The sequence below is a fragment of the Mobula hypostoma genome, chromosome 2 (genome assembly GCF_963921235.1).
Source record: "Mobula hypostoma chromosome 2, sMobHyp1.1, whole genome shotgun sequence".
Classification (NCBI taxonomy): Eukaryota; Metazoa; Chordata; class Chondrichthyes; order Myliobatiformes; family Myliobatidae; genus Mobula; species Mobula hypostoma.
In genome coordinates this window covers 248,218,095-248,231,912 of record NC_086098.1, presented here as the reverse complement: position 1 = coordinate 248,231,912, position 13,818 = coordinate 248,218,095, and the positions used below count along the sequence as shown (strand labels likewise).

At 49.8% G+C, this 13,818-nt stretch overlaps 1 protein-coding gene across 2 annotated transcripts in view; it reads right to left on the bottom strand.

The window, feature by feature from the left end:
- Positions 1-13,818, bottom strand: part of LOC134337605 (death-associated protein kinase 2-like) — a 55,635-nt gene that overhangs the window by 20,884 nt on the left and 20,933 nt on the right. For both annotated transcript variants that reach the window (XM_063032767.1, XM_063032775.1), the window contains exons 2-3: positions 5,056-5,173; positions 4,015-4,236 (exon numbers count right to left, since the gene is read on the bottom strand). In XM_063032767.1, the coding sequence (XP_062888837.1) occupies positions 4,015-4,236; positions 5,056-5,114 (281 nt within the window). In that variant the 5' untranslated portion in view covers positions 5,115-5,173. The remainder of the gene's footprint in view (positions 1-4,014; positions 4,237-5,055; positions 5,174-13,818) is intronic.

Below are 13,818 nucleotides of genomic sequence, written 5' to 3'. Positions count from 1 at the left end.
TAGAGCGTTGGCTGATTGGCAGGAAACAGAGAGTGGGAATAAAGGGATCCTATTCTGGTTGGCTGCCAGTTACCAGTGGTGTTCCACAGGGGTCCGTGTTGGGGCCGTTTCTTTTTACATTGTACATCAACGATTTGGATTATGCAATAGATGGCTTTGCGTCTAAGTTTGCTGACGATACGAAGATAGGTGGAGGGGCCGGTAGTGCTGAGGAAACGTAGAGTCTGCAGAGAGACTTGGATAGATTGGAAGAATGGGCAGAGAAGTGGCAAATGAAGTACAATGTTGGAAAGTGTATGGTTATGCACTTTGGCAGAAGTAATTAACGGGCAGACTATTATTTAAATGGGGAAAGAATTCAAAGTTCTGAGATGCAACAGGACTTGGGAGTCCTCGTACAGGATACTCTTAAAGTTAACCTCCAGGTTGAGTCGGTAGTGAAGAAGGCGAATGCAATATTGGCATTCATTTCTAGAGGAATAGAGTATAGGAGCAGGGATGTGATGTTGAGGCTCTATAAGGCGCTGGTGAGACCTCACTTGGAGTACTGTGGGCAGTTTTGGTCTCATTATTTAAGAAAGGATGTGCTGACGTTGGAGAGGGTACAGAGAAGATTCACTAGAATGATTCCGGGAATGAGAAGGTTAACATATGAGGAACGTTTGTCCGCTCTTGGACTGTATTCCTTGGAGTTTAGAAGAATGAGGGGAGACCTCATAGAAACATTTCGAATGTTAAAAGGCATGGACAGAGTGGATGTGGCAAAGTTGTTTCCCATGATGGGGGAGTCTAGTACAAGAGGGCATGACTTCAGGATTGAAGGGCGCCCTTTCAGAACAGAAATGCGAAAAAATTTTTTAGTCAGAGGGTGGTGAATCTATGGAATTTGTTGCCACGGGCAGCAATGGAGGCCAAGTCATTGGGTGTATTTAAGGCAGAGATTGATAGGTATCTGAGTAGCCAGGGCATCAAAGGTTATGGTGAGAAGGCGGGGCAGTGGGACTAAATAGGATAAAATGGATCAGCTCATGATAAAATGGTGGAGCAGACTCAATGGGCCGAATGGCCTACTTCTGCTCCTTTGTCTTATGGTCTTATGGTCTTATGGTCTTTTCTGAATGGTCCACTGTCTTCAACTATTAGGTTCATAGGAACATAGAAAACCTACAACACAATACAGGCCCTTTGGCCCGCAATGCTGTGCTGAACATGTACTTACTTTAGAAATTACACATAGCCCTCTATTTTTCTAAGCTCCGTGTACCTATCCAGGAGTCCCTTAAAAGGCCCTATCGTATCTGCCTCCACTACTGTCACTGGCAGCCCATTCCACGCACTCACCACTCTCTGCATAAAAAACGTACCCCTGACATCTCCTCTGTACCTACTTCCAAGCACCTTAAAACTGTGCTCTCTCGTGTTAGCCATTTCAGCCCTGGGAAAAAGCCTCTGACTATCCGCACAATCAATGCCTCTCATCATCTTATACACCTCTATCAGGTCACCTCTCATCCTCCGTCGCTCCAAGGAGAAAAGGCCAAGTTCACTCAACCTATTCTCATAAGGCACGCTCCCCAATCCAGACAACATCCTTGTAAATCTCCTCTGCACCCTTTCTATAGTTTCCACATCCTTCCTGTAGTGAGGTGACCAGAACTGAGCACAGTACTCCAAGTGGGGTCTGACCAGGGTCCTATAGAGCTGCAACATTACCTCTCGGCTCTTAAACTCAATCCCATGGTTGATGAAGGCCAATGCAACGTATGCCTTCTTAACCACAGGGACAACCTGCGCAGCAGCTTTGAGTATCCTATGGACTCGGACCCTAAGATCCCTCTGATCCTCCACACTGCCAAGAGCCTTACCATTAATACTATATTCTGCCATCATATTTGACCTACCAAAATGAACCACCTCAGACTTATCTGGGTTGAACTCCAACTGCCTCTTCTCAGCCCAGTTTTGCATCCTATCAATCTCCCGCTGTAACCTCTGACAGCCCTCCACACTATCCACAACACCCCTCAACCTTTGTGTCATCAGCAAACTTACTAACCCATCCCTCCACTTCCTCATCCAGGTCATTTATGAAAATCACGAAGAGAAGGGGTCCCAGAACAGATCCCTGAGGCACACCACTGGTCACCGACCTCCATGCAGAATATGACCCGTCTACAACCACTCTTTGTCTTCTGTGGGCAAGCCAGTTCTGGATCCACAAAGCAATGTCCCCTTGGATCCCATGCCTCCTTACTTTCTCAATAAGCCTTGCATGGGGCACCTTATCAAAAGCCTTACTGAAACCCATATACACTACATCTACTGCTCTTCCTTGAATTCTTTCTTCTTCAGCCCTTTACCTCTTCCACCTATCCAGTCTCAGCTTCCGACTTCACCCTCCCACTCTCCCCTCAGCTGCTGGCTCCTCAGCTTCGACCTCCCTGCCCCCTCCTTCACACTCTGGATCCTTTCCTCTTTCTTCCCAGACCCGAAACATTGACTGTTTATTCCTCTCCATAGAGGAATGGCCGGCTGAGTTCCTCCAGCATCTTGTGTCAAAGATTTCCAGCACCTGCAGGATCTAATATTAACTTGCTCATCTTTACTCTGCCTCAGGAAAATAAGTTTTAAAGAATATTAGCTGATCCAGTTGCCAGACTCCTGCTGGGTATTCCTGTCACAATCCCAGCATGCATTTGGTGAAGTCGTACACAACTGTCAGCAACTCTCAACTCCCATCATGAAAACAGGCCCTTCGGCCCAGCATCGCCCTGCTGACCTACCTGCACTCGCCTACTCTGATTTCATACCCCAGTATTCGGTCTGCCTCAGCTTATACAGATACTTCTTCAATGCTATGAGGGTGTCTGCCTCCACCCACCCTTTCAGGCAGTGTCCCAGATTTCAGTCAGCCTCTGGGAAGAAGATATTCTTTTTCACATTCAACTAAACAATACTCTTCACCCTCAACCCTTTGTCACAGGGAACAAGGTGCAGTTTCTCACCACTAAGCACTCCCTACCGTTCACATTGTGTGTCCTACCCTCGTACACCGAGGTCCCTCTGTCCCTCAGTACTCCCTACCACTCACAGTGTGTCCTACCCTTGTACACCGAGGTCCCTCTGTCCCTCAGAACTCCCTACCATTCACAGTGTGTGTCCTACCCTTGTACACCGAGGTCCCTCTGTCCCTCAGTACTCCCTACCGTTCACAGTGTGTCCTACCCTCGTACACCGAGGTCCCTCTGTCCCTCAGTACTCCCTACCGTTCACAGTGTGTCCTACCCTCATACACCGAGGTCCCTCTGTCCCTCAGTACTCCTACTGTTCACAGTGTGTGTCCTACCCTCGTACACCGAGGTCCCTCTGTCCCTCAGTACTCCCTACCATTCACAATGTGTGTCCTACCCTTGTACACCGAGGTCCCTCTGTCCCTCTGTACTCCCTACCATTCACAGTGTGTGTCCTACCCTCGTACACCGAGGTCCCTCTGTCCCTCAGTACTCCCTACCATTCACAGTGTGTCCTACCCTTGTACACCGAGGTCCCTCTGTCCCTCGGTACTCCCTACAGTGAAAACATACATATAAGCAATGAAGAGAGGCGTCCCCATCCCCACTGGTCACTCGGCTCCCAATCACATGCCTCGTCCAGCACCAAGCTAACCCTGGCTTCAGGGTGATGACTCGTCCTGGTGAGGAGGTGAGAAAGGAACGCTGGAGGTGCGAGGGGCCATCAGGAGGGAGTGCCTGGCTGTGACGCACTGTGTGAGGGTGGCGAGGAGTGAGCACGGAGGATAGTCACCGAGGGGGGCAGCGAGGAGGGAGCGCGGAGGATAGTCACCGATGGGGTCGGCGAGGAGGGAGTACAGAGGGTAGTCACCGATGGGGTCGGCGAGGAGGGAGCACCCTGGGTAGTCACCGATGGGGTTGGCGAGGAGGGAGTACAGAGGGTAGTCACCGAGGGGGTCGGCGAGGGGGGGCACTGGAGGAGAGGCAGCAATGACTGACTCACAGCTCCAGGATGAGCACGATCTCCGCCCGGCTCTCGAACACGTCGTGCATGGTCACGATATTGGGATGTCGCATGTCCTGAAGAATGGTCACCTCTCGCTGCACTTCCTCCCTCTCCACCCCCCACGGGCTGCCCCGGCTCCGGCGAACCCTGATGAACTTGGCGGCAAACCATTTCTGCGTCAGTTTCTCCTGGCATTTCCGCACGGTCCCAAACTGACCACTGCAGGGAACAGACGGGGTTGGGTTAGGAGAGTAGGGAGAACGTCATCAGATCACACACTCCCGGGGTCAGACACAGAGTGAAACTCCCTCCACACTGTCCCATCACATGCTCCCGGGGTCAGACACAGAGTGAAACTCCCTGTACACTGTCCCATCACACACTCCCGGGGTCAGACACAGAGTGAAGCTCCCTCTACACCGTCCCATCACACACTCCCGGGGTCAAACACAGAGTGAAGCTCCCTCTACACTGTCCCATCACACACTCCCGGGGTCAGACACAGAGTGAAACTCCCTCCACACCATCCCATCACACACTCCCGGGGTCAGACACAGAGTGAAACTCCCTGTACACCGTCTCATCACACATTCCCGGGGTCAGACAGAGTGAAACTCCCTCCCCACCGTCCCATCACACACTCCCGGGGTCAGACACAGAGTGAAACTCCCTCCACACCGTCCCATCACACACTCCTGGGGTCAGACACAGAGTGAAACTCCCTCTACACCGTCCCATCACACACTCCCAGGGTCAGACAAAGAGTGAAACTCCCTCCACACTGTCCCATCACACACTCCCGGGATCAGACACAGAGTGAAGCTCCCTCTACACCATCCCATCACACACTCCCGGGGTCAGACAGAGTGAAGCTCCCTCTAAACTTTCTTGCAAACACACCCTCACATGCACCATCACACTGACATCTATTTCCCTCTCTTTCTCTCTCTCTGTCTACCTCTACCCCCCCACCACTTTCATCTCTCACTTTCTCTTCTCTCTCCCTCCTGTACAATGTTACATCATATTGTCTCTCACCTGCCAAGGGTCTCTCCAAACTCGTAGAGGTCATTGACGTTCTGACAGTTGCTGGCCATTGTATGGTGGGTCAGGGTTGGTGGGAGATTCCCCTCCCTGACCCCGATGCAGTGGAGTCCTACAGGAAGTAGAAACTGGTCAGAAGTCAGACACGGAAACACCGACACATTCATTTCCTCCCCTGTCGATCTCACTCGCCTCACTCACAGATGTTACCCAGCCACCACAACGACACACAGGCCAGCTCGGCACCTGCTTGCACACACCAGACTTAAATAATAACTGTAGAGTTGGATTGTTATGTTTCAGTCATACAGTGATACATTGTGGGAGCAGGTCCTTCTCACCATTAGTCCCATATCCCTCTGACCCATTCCTATCCGTGGCCCTGTCCATATCCCTCTGACCCTTTCCTATCCGTGTCCCTGTCCGTATCCCTCTGACCCTTTCCTATCCGTGTACCTGTCTGTATCCCTCTAAACCTTTCCTATCCGTGTCCCTGTCCATATCCCTCTGATCCTTTCCTATCCGTGTACCTGTCCGTATCCCTCTAAACCTTTCCTATCCGTGTACCTGTCTGTATCCCTCTAAACCTTTCCTATCCGTGTCCCTGTCCGTATCCCTCTGATCCTTTCCTATCCGTGTACCTGTCCATATCCCTCTAAACCTTTCCTATCGGTGTCCCTGTCCACATCCCTAAACCTTTCCTATCCGTGTACCTGTCCATATCTCTCTAAACCTTTCCTATCCGTGTACCTGTCCATATCCCTCTGACCCATTCCTATCCGTGGCCCTGTCCATATCCCTCTGACCCTTTCCTATCCGTGTGCCTGTCCGTATCCCTCTGACCTTTTCCTATCCGTGTACCTGACTGTATCCCTCTAAACCTTTCCTATCCGTGTACCTGTCCATATCCCTCTAAACCTTTCCTATCCGTGTACCTGTCCATATCTCTCTAAACCTTTCCTATCCGTGTACCTGTCCATATCCCTCTGACCCATTCCTATCCGTGTACCTGTCCATATCCCTCTGACCCATTCCTATCCGTGGCCCTGTCCATATCCCTCTGACCCATTCCTATCCGTGGCCCTGTCCATATCCCTCTGACCCTTTCCTATCCGTGTGCCTGTCCGTATCCCTCTGACCTTTTCCTATCCGTGTACCTGTCTGTATCCCTCTAAACCTTTCCTATCCGTGTCCCTGTCCGTATCCCTCTGACCCTTTCCTATCCGTGTACCCGTCCGTATCCCTCTAAACCTTTCCTATCCGTGTACCTGTCCGTATCCCTCTAAACCTTTCCTATCCGTGTACCTGTCCGTATCCCTCTAAACCTTTCCTATCCGTGTACCTGTCCGTATCCCTCTAAACCTTTCCTATCCGTGTACCTGTCCATATCCCTCTGACCCTTTCCTATCCGTGTGCCTGTCCGTATCCCTCTGACCTTTTCCTATCCGTGTACCTGTCTGTATCCCTCTAAACCTTTCCTATCCGTGTCCCTGTCCGTATCCCTCTGACCCTTTCCTATCCGTGTACCCGTCCGTATCCCTCTAAACCTTTCCTATCCGTGTACCTGTCCGTATCCCTCTAAACCTTTCCTATCCGTGTACCTGTCCGTATCCCTCTAAACCTTTCCTATCCGTGTCCCTGTCCATATCCCCCTGGCAGGGGGATAGGGACCAGGATGATGGAGCTGAGGATGAGCTAGCAGGTTTACGAGTAGATGATGGGTGTAACGTGAAGGGCAAGCCAATGATTGGGTAGAAATGCAAACAGAGCAAAGAGTTAAATTGCACCACGGATGCGAAATTCAAAAGGGCGAAGAATGCAGGACTGAAGGAGCTGTATTTAAATGCAGGTAGCATTCGGAATAAGGTGGATGAACTTGTGGCACAATTAGAGATTGGTCAGCTGACACTGGGCATCACTGAGTCGTGGCTGAAAGAAGGTCATAGTTGGGAGCTTAACATCAAAGGATATACTTTGTATTGAAAGGACAGGCAGGAAGACATAGGCAAGAGATGGAACTACATCTTTAGAAAGAGGTGACGTAGGGTCAGAGATTGTCAAATCTTTGTGGGTGGAGTTGAGAAACTGTAAGGTAAAAAAAAACACTATGGGAATCGTATACAGATTGATTCCTGGGATGGCAGGACTTCCATATGATGAAAGACTGGATCGGCTAGGCTTATACTTGTTGGAATTTAGAAGATTGAGGGGGGGATCTGATTGAAACGTATAAAATCCTAAAGGGATTGGACAGGCTAGATGCAGGAAGATTGTTCCCGATGTTGGGGAAGTCCAGAACGAGGGGTCACAGTTTGAGGATAGAGGGGAAGCCTTTTAGGACCGAGATGAGGTAAAACTTCTTCACACAGAGAGTGGTGAATCTGTGGAATTCTCTGCCACAGGAAACAGTTGAGGCCAGTTCATTGGCTATATTTAAGAGGGAGTTAGATATTGCCCTTGTGGCTAAACGGATCAGTGGGTGTGAAGAGAAGGCAGATACAGGGTTCTGAGTTAGATGATCAGCCATGATCATACTGAATGGCACTGCAGGCTTGAAGGGCCAAATAGCCTACTCCTGCACCTATTTTCTATGTTTCTATGTTTCTATCTTTTGGGTCCCATATTTCAGAAAAGATCTGTTGTCATTGGAGAGAGTCCAGAGGAGATTCACGAGGATGATTCTGGGAATTAAAGGGTTAACATTTGGGGAGCATTTGACAACTTTGGGCCTGTACTCACTGGAATTTAGAAGAATGTGGGAGATCTCATTGAAACCTACCGGATGTTGAAAGGACTAGAGAAGGTGAATGTGGAGAGGATTATTTCGCATGATGGGGCAGAGTTGAGGAGTGACCATTTCGAATAGAGGCAAGGAGGAATTTTTTTAGCCAGAGAGTAGTGAATCTGTGGAATGCTCTGCCACAGACTGCAGCAGAGGCCAAGTCTGTAAGAATATTTAAGATGGAAGTTGATCATTTCCTGATCGTTCAAGAGCATCAAAAGATATGGTGAGGAGGCAGGTGTATAGGGTTGCTTGGGATCCAGGATCAGCCGTGATGGAATGGTGGAGCAGATTTGATGGCCTAATTCTGCTCTTATGTCTTAAGGTCTAACCTTTCCTATCCGTGTACCTGTCCGTATCCCTCTACACCTTTCCTATCCGTGTACCTGTCCGTATCCCTCTAAACCTTTCCTATCCGTGTACCTGTCCATATCCCTCTAAACCTTTCCTATCCGTGTACCTGTCCATATCCCTCTAAACCTTTCCTATCCGTGTACCTGTCCGTATCCCTCTAAACCTTTCCTATCCGTGTACCTGTCCGTATCCCTCAAAACCTTTCCTATCCGTGTACCTGTCCATATCCCTCTAAACCTTTCCTATCCGTGTACCTGTCCATATCCCTCTAAACCTTTCCTATCCGTGTACCCGTCCGTATCCTTCTAAACCTTTCCTATCCGTGTTCCTGTCCGTATCCCTCTAAACCTTTCCTATCCGTGTACCTGTCCGTATCCCTCTAAACATTTCCTATCCGTGTACCTGCCCATATCCCTCTAAACCTTTCCTATCCGTGTACCTGTCCGTATCCCTCTAAACCTTTCCTATCCGTGTACCTGCCCATATCCCTCTAAACCTTTCCTATCCGTGTACCTGTCCGTATCCCTCTAAACCTTTCCTATCCGTGTACCTGTCCATATCCCTCTAAACCTTTCCTATCCGTGTACCTGTCCCTATCCCTCTAAACCTTTCCTATCCGTGTACCTGTCCGTATCCCTCTAACCTTTCCTATCCGTGTCCCTGTCCATATCCCTCTAAACCTTTCCTATCCGTGTACCCGTCCGTATCCTTCTAAACCTTTCCTATCCGTGTTCCTGTCCGTATCCCTCTAAACCTTTCCTATCCGTGTACCTGTCCGTATCCCTCTAAACATTTCCTATCCGTGTACCTGCCCATATCCCTCTAAACCTTTCCTATCCGTGTACCTGTCCATATCTCTCTAAACCTTTCCTATCCGTGTACCTGTCCGTATCCCTCTAAACCTTTCCTATCTGTGTACCTGTCCATATCTCTCTAAACCTTTCCTATCCGTGTACCTGTCCAAAGGTCTTCTAAACATTATTAAAGTACCTGTCTGAACCACTTCCTCTGACAGCTCGTTCTATAGACTGACCGCTCTCTGGGTGAAGAAGTTGCCGCTCAGTTTCCTGTTAAATCTCGTCCCGTCACATTAAACCTCAGCCCTCTGTTCTTGATTCTCCAGCCCTGGGGAGAGACCGGTCTGTTGTCCCTATCCCTGCCCCTCACGATTCGATACACCTCTGTGAGGGTCACCTCTCAGTCTCCTGTGCTCCAACCTGCACAACCTCTCTCTGACATTCAGGCTCTGAAGTCTTGACAACATCCTTGTAAACCTCCTCTGCCCTCTTTCCAGTTTAATGGATTGTTCTTCTAACAGGGTATAACAGCTTATGGCCAAACCTGCACACACCAACACCGTGTACAACTATAACATAACTCCCCACCCCTGCCTTGACTGATCAAACACCTTCTTCACCACCCTGTCCACCTCAGAGAACCACGTACCTGTACCCTGATGTCCCTCTGTTCTACAACACTGCCTGGACTCGTTGTTTGGTGTGAAAGTCCTTTTTGCGGCTGTCTTCCCAAAATGCTGCACCTCACACTTACAACAACTCCGTCCAGCATTCGTCAGCCTGCTTCCCCGGCTGGCCACTGACTCCCGTGTAATTCCGAATAACTGCTCACTGTCTGCGATATCAGCTCTGGTACCTGTCAGTCCACTAACCAGGCCTTATACACTCTAATCCGAACTGTTTTTATTAACAGTAGGCTCAGCACCGAGTCCTGTGGGATACCACTGTCCATTCACTCACACCATCCACAATCCCAATAAACCAGACATTACACGCACATCCCGGCAGATGTTCCTGGAGAATTATTCTCTCTCTGCATGACGGTGAGATAGAGGGAGGGAGCAGAGGGTGAGGGTGCAGGAAGACAATGAAAAGAGGTGGAGGTGACAGGAGGAGAGAGCTGCGGAACATTTTATAGAGGTAACTTCAGAGAGAGAGAGATTATTTAGAGGAATAATTTTAGAAAGAGAAAACGTTAGAATGAAAAGGGAGAGGATGGGGAACTCGCAGTAAAAGCCATTGACAGAGAAGCAAATACAGCCTGTTCCCCAGTACATCCCCTCCACCTCTCATTTACCTCCCCCCCTACACTTTCTCTCTCTGATGTCGTATTTGTTAAATAGGAAGCAGTGCACAATTCTGATTTGATGGAGACAGACGTGAGAAGCACAGAGGAACATCTGGAGAAATTTCTGAAATGCCTGCTTCGCTGCTGCTGCTACTGTGCGATGGAGAATCTCCGGAGGGGAAGGCCCCAAATCCTCAGCTTTGCCTGTTGCTGGCGGCCGGGGCCGGGGTCGAAGTGCTCGGCAGAGATGGTGCTCGGTGCTTGGTGTCGGAGGGCTGGTTGGAGGCTCGAAGTTTTCGGACAACTCAGAGTCGGACTGTGGTCGGGTGCATCCAGGATGCTGCATCGGCAAGTTTGCGGTGCTGGAAGCTCATGGCAGGGAGAGTTTTCTTCCTTCTCCCGTCTGCCTGAGATCATGGGACTTTCGAGAGACTTTGAACTTTTTTTTACCGTGCCCATGACCTGTTCTTCATCAAGTTATGGTATTGTTGCACTGTTGTAACTATATGTTATAATTATGTGGTTTTTGTCAGTTTTTCAGTCTTGGTCTGTCCTGTGTTTCTGTGATATCACACCAGAAGAACATTGTATCATTTCTTAATGCATGCAGAGAGAGTGTAAATTCCACACGGACACAGAGAGTGTAAGCTCCACACGGACACAGAGAGAACGTGTAAATTCCACACGGACACAGAGAGTGTAAACTCCACACGGACACGGAGAGTGTAAACTCCACACGGACACAGAGAGAACGTGTAAATTCCACACGGACACAGAGAGTGTAAACTCCACACGGACACTGAGAGTGTAAACTCCACACGGACACTGAGAGTGTAAACTCCACACGGACACAGAGAGAACGTGTAAATTCCACACAGACACAGAGAGTGTAAATTTCACACGGACACAGAGAGTGTAAACTCCATACGGACACAGAGAGTGTAAACTCCACACGGACACTGAGAGTGTAAACTCCACACGGACACAGAGAGAACGTGTAAATTCCACACGGAAACAGTGTCTCACACTCACATACACATTCACTCACACACACTTACACTCATTTACAAACATGCACACTTACACATACACACACAGACACACACACTCAAACACACTCACACACGCACACACACACTCTCTCAGGCACACACTGAGATGAGGCACTGTCAGTCACCAGGAAACTGCACCCTCAGGTTTAGAGGCCTCAGTGCCCGTCACAGGGGTGTCTGGGCACCACCCTGGGAACCAGGCTGCTGAACCTTGGACTGGTGGGTCGAAGAGTGAGTAAACCCCTCCCCGGCACCTGCCAGCTGGAAGCAGGCGTTGCCCAGCCCGCACCCTGAGGTCGGTGCAGAGCGCCGGTCTGTGCATCGGGAAGTGGGGGCTGTGAGACGCTGGCCTGCTGAACATTCCAGGTTGTGTCAGACCGGGACCAGCCGTCTCACAGCCTGTCCTGATCTCCATCCTCATCCTGCTGGACGGCAGTAGGTGATCTGAGGAGCAGCCCACCCCATCTGTTGAGTCGTCCAGCATGGAGCCGGGTTCTTTGGGCCATCATCCTCGTGTCGGCCCTCTGCCGCCCACTCAGCCTGAGGTGGTGATTGGACGGACCGTCTATGATTCCTTCCAGGAAGCCTCAACGCCAAAGTCACTGGGCTCCAGCCTCCGCTCCGAAAGAGATGGAGAACGCAGTGAGGTTGAGAGGGCAGAGAGGTGGAGAACGTGGTGAGATGTTGGCGGATCAGATCATTACACAGAGCATTGAGGTAGAACAAGAATGCAGAATGAAGTGTTCGGTTACAGAGAAAGTGCAGTGCAGGTAAACAATCACAGTATTAAACATACTCTCATAGGGAAGAGAGTTAGAGGTGGACCTGAGGGGGAGGTTGGAATCTGGGACACACTGCCTGGCATTGAAGAAGTGTCTGACAAATACTTGAATCACTGAGGCAGAGAAGGAGATGGACTTCGTAGTGGGGAGTGGGATCGGCGGAGGTGGGTCAACAGGAACGGGGTGGGCTGAAGGGCCTTCCCGGTCTGTTCTGTGCGGCTCTGCTGTCTCATCTGGAAGCCGCCTCTTGGGGGTGTTGGGTTGTAGCTGGGGGTGGAACTCATGGCCTTTTGTCTGAGGGCAGTTGTGGGGAGGAGGGGGAAGCAGCGTGTTGGTAAGGCTGCATGAAAATTCGCCTGACATCTAGAACTTTGACAAACTTCCACAGATACGTAAAGGAGAGTACATTGTCCGGCTGCCATCACTGGTATGGGGACACCAATGCCCTTTGTCATGTGTGACGCTGCAGGACGGATGATGCTTATGAGAGAGGTAACGGAAGACAATGGAGAAACATTCAAAATGCTAATAAGAGAGAAGAGAGAAATTAATGAGAAAGAAACACAATTCCGATGTTGGCGCCTGCGACAGGCCATTTGCTTTGAACCTGAACTGTTTGAAGTTTGATGGACTGGTGATACCCCAGCAGGGGGATAAAAATAGCAGGTTTGCTAAGGCACGGGACACACAAGCCACGAGACCCTGGAAAGAGCAGTGTGCCCCTCAAGGTGGTGGGAGTTTGGAGGACCAGTTCGCGGGAATTGGTCAGAGGCTCACAGGGTGTAAAGGTACGATCGGTGGGAACGTGGGGTGTGTCCGCCCTTGCCTGGGTGCCGGGTTCACCACGGAAGAGCAATCATATCCGGAACAGGGGGGGTCACAGTCGGTGACCACAGTGGGATTAGAAGACATCAAAAAGTTTGCCTGAAACCAACTGCATCTCTCACACTCTCTCTCTCCAATGGTACAACAGCGATTGCTTCGAACTGCACTAGACTGAACTGAACTCTGCTTCTCTTAAGACTGATCATTTTACCCCTCGACTGCGATAGAGCTTGGTTGATTCCTATTACCCTATTTCTGTGTATATGTGTATACTATCATTGCTAACCTGTTACATTTATATCCTTGCGATTAGTGTACTGTATTACTTATTTCTTTAATAAAACTTTATTAGTTCCTAGTAATCACAGACTCCAACACATGTTTCATTTCTGCTGGTTTGGCAACCCAGTTACGGGGTACGTAACACCTAGAACAGAAAAGCCTACAAAATGTAGTGGATATGGCCCAGTCCATCACAGGAAAAACCCTCTCCACCATGAGCACGTCAACACGGAGTAGATCATAGAAGAAAGGAAAGGAAGAGGGGCACCAGGAGGAGGAGACAGGCAGGTGAGGAAAGGTTAAAGTTCAGAGAGGGGAATAGAAAAAAAGAGGAGGGGGAGGGAATTTCCTTTTACCACAAGGAGAAATCGATGTTCATGCCATCAGGTTGGAGGCTACCCAGACGGAATATAAGGTGTTGTTCCTCCAACCTGAGTGTGGCTTCATCTTTACAGTAGAGGAGGCCGTGGATAGACATGTCAGAATGGGAATGGGATGTGGAATTAAAATGTGTGGCCACTGGGAGATCCTGCTTTCTCTGGCGGACAGAGCGTAGATGTTCAGCAAAGCGGTCTCCCAGTCTGCGTCGGGTCTC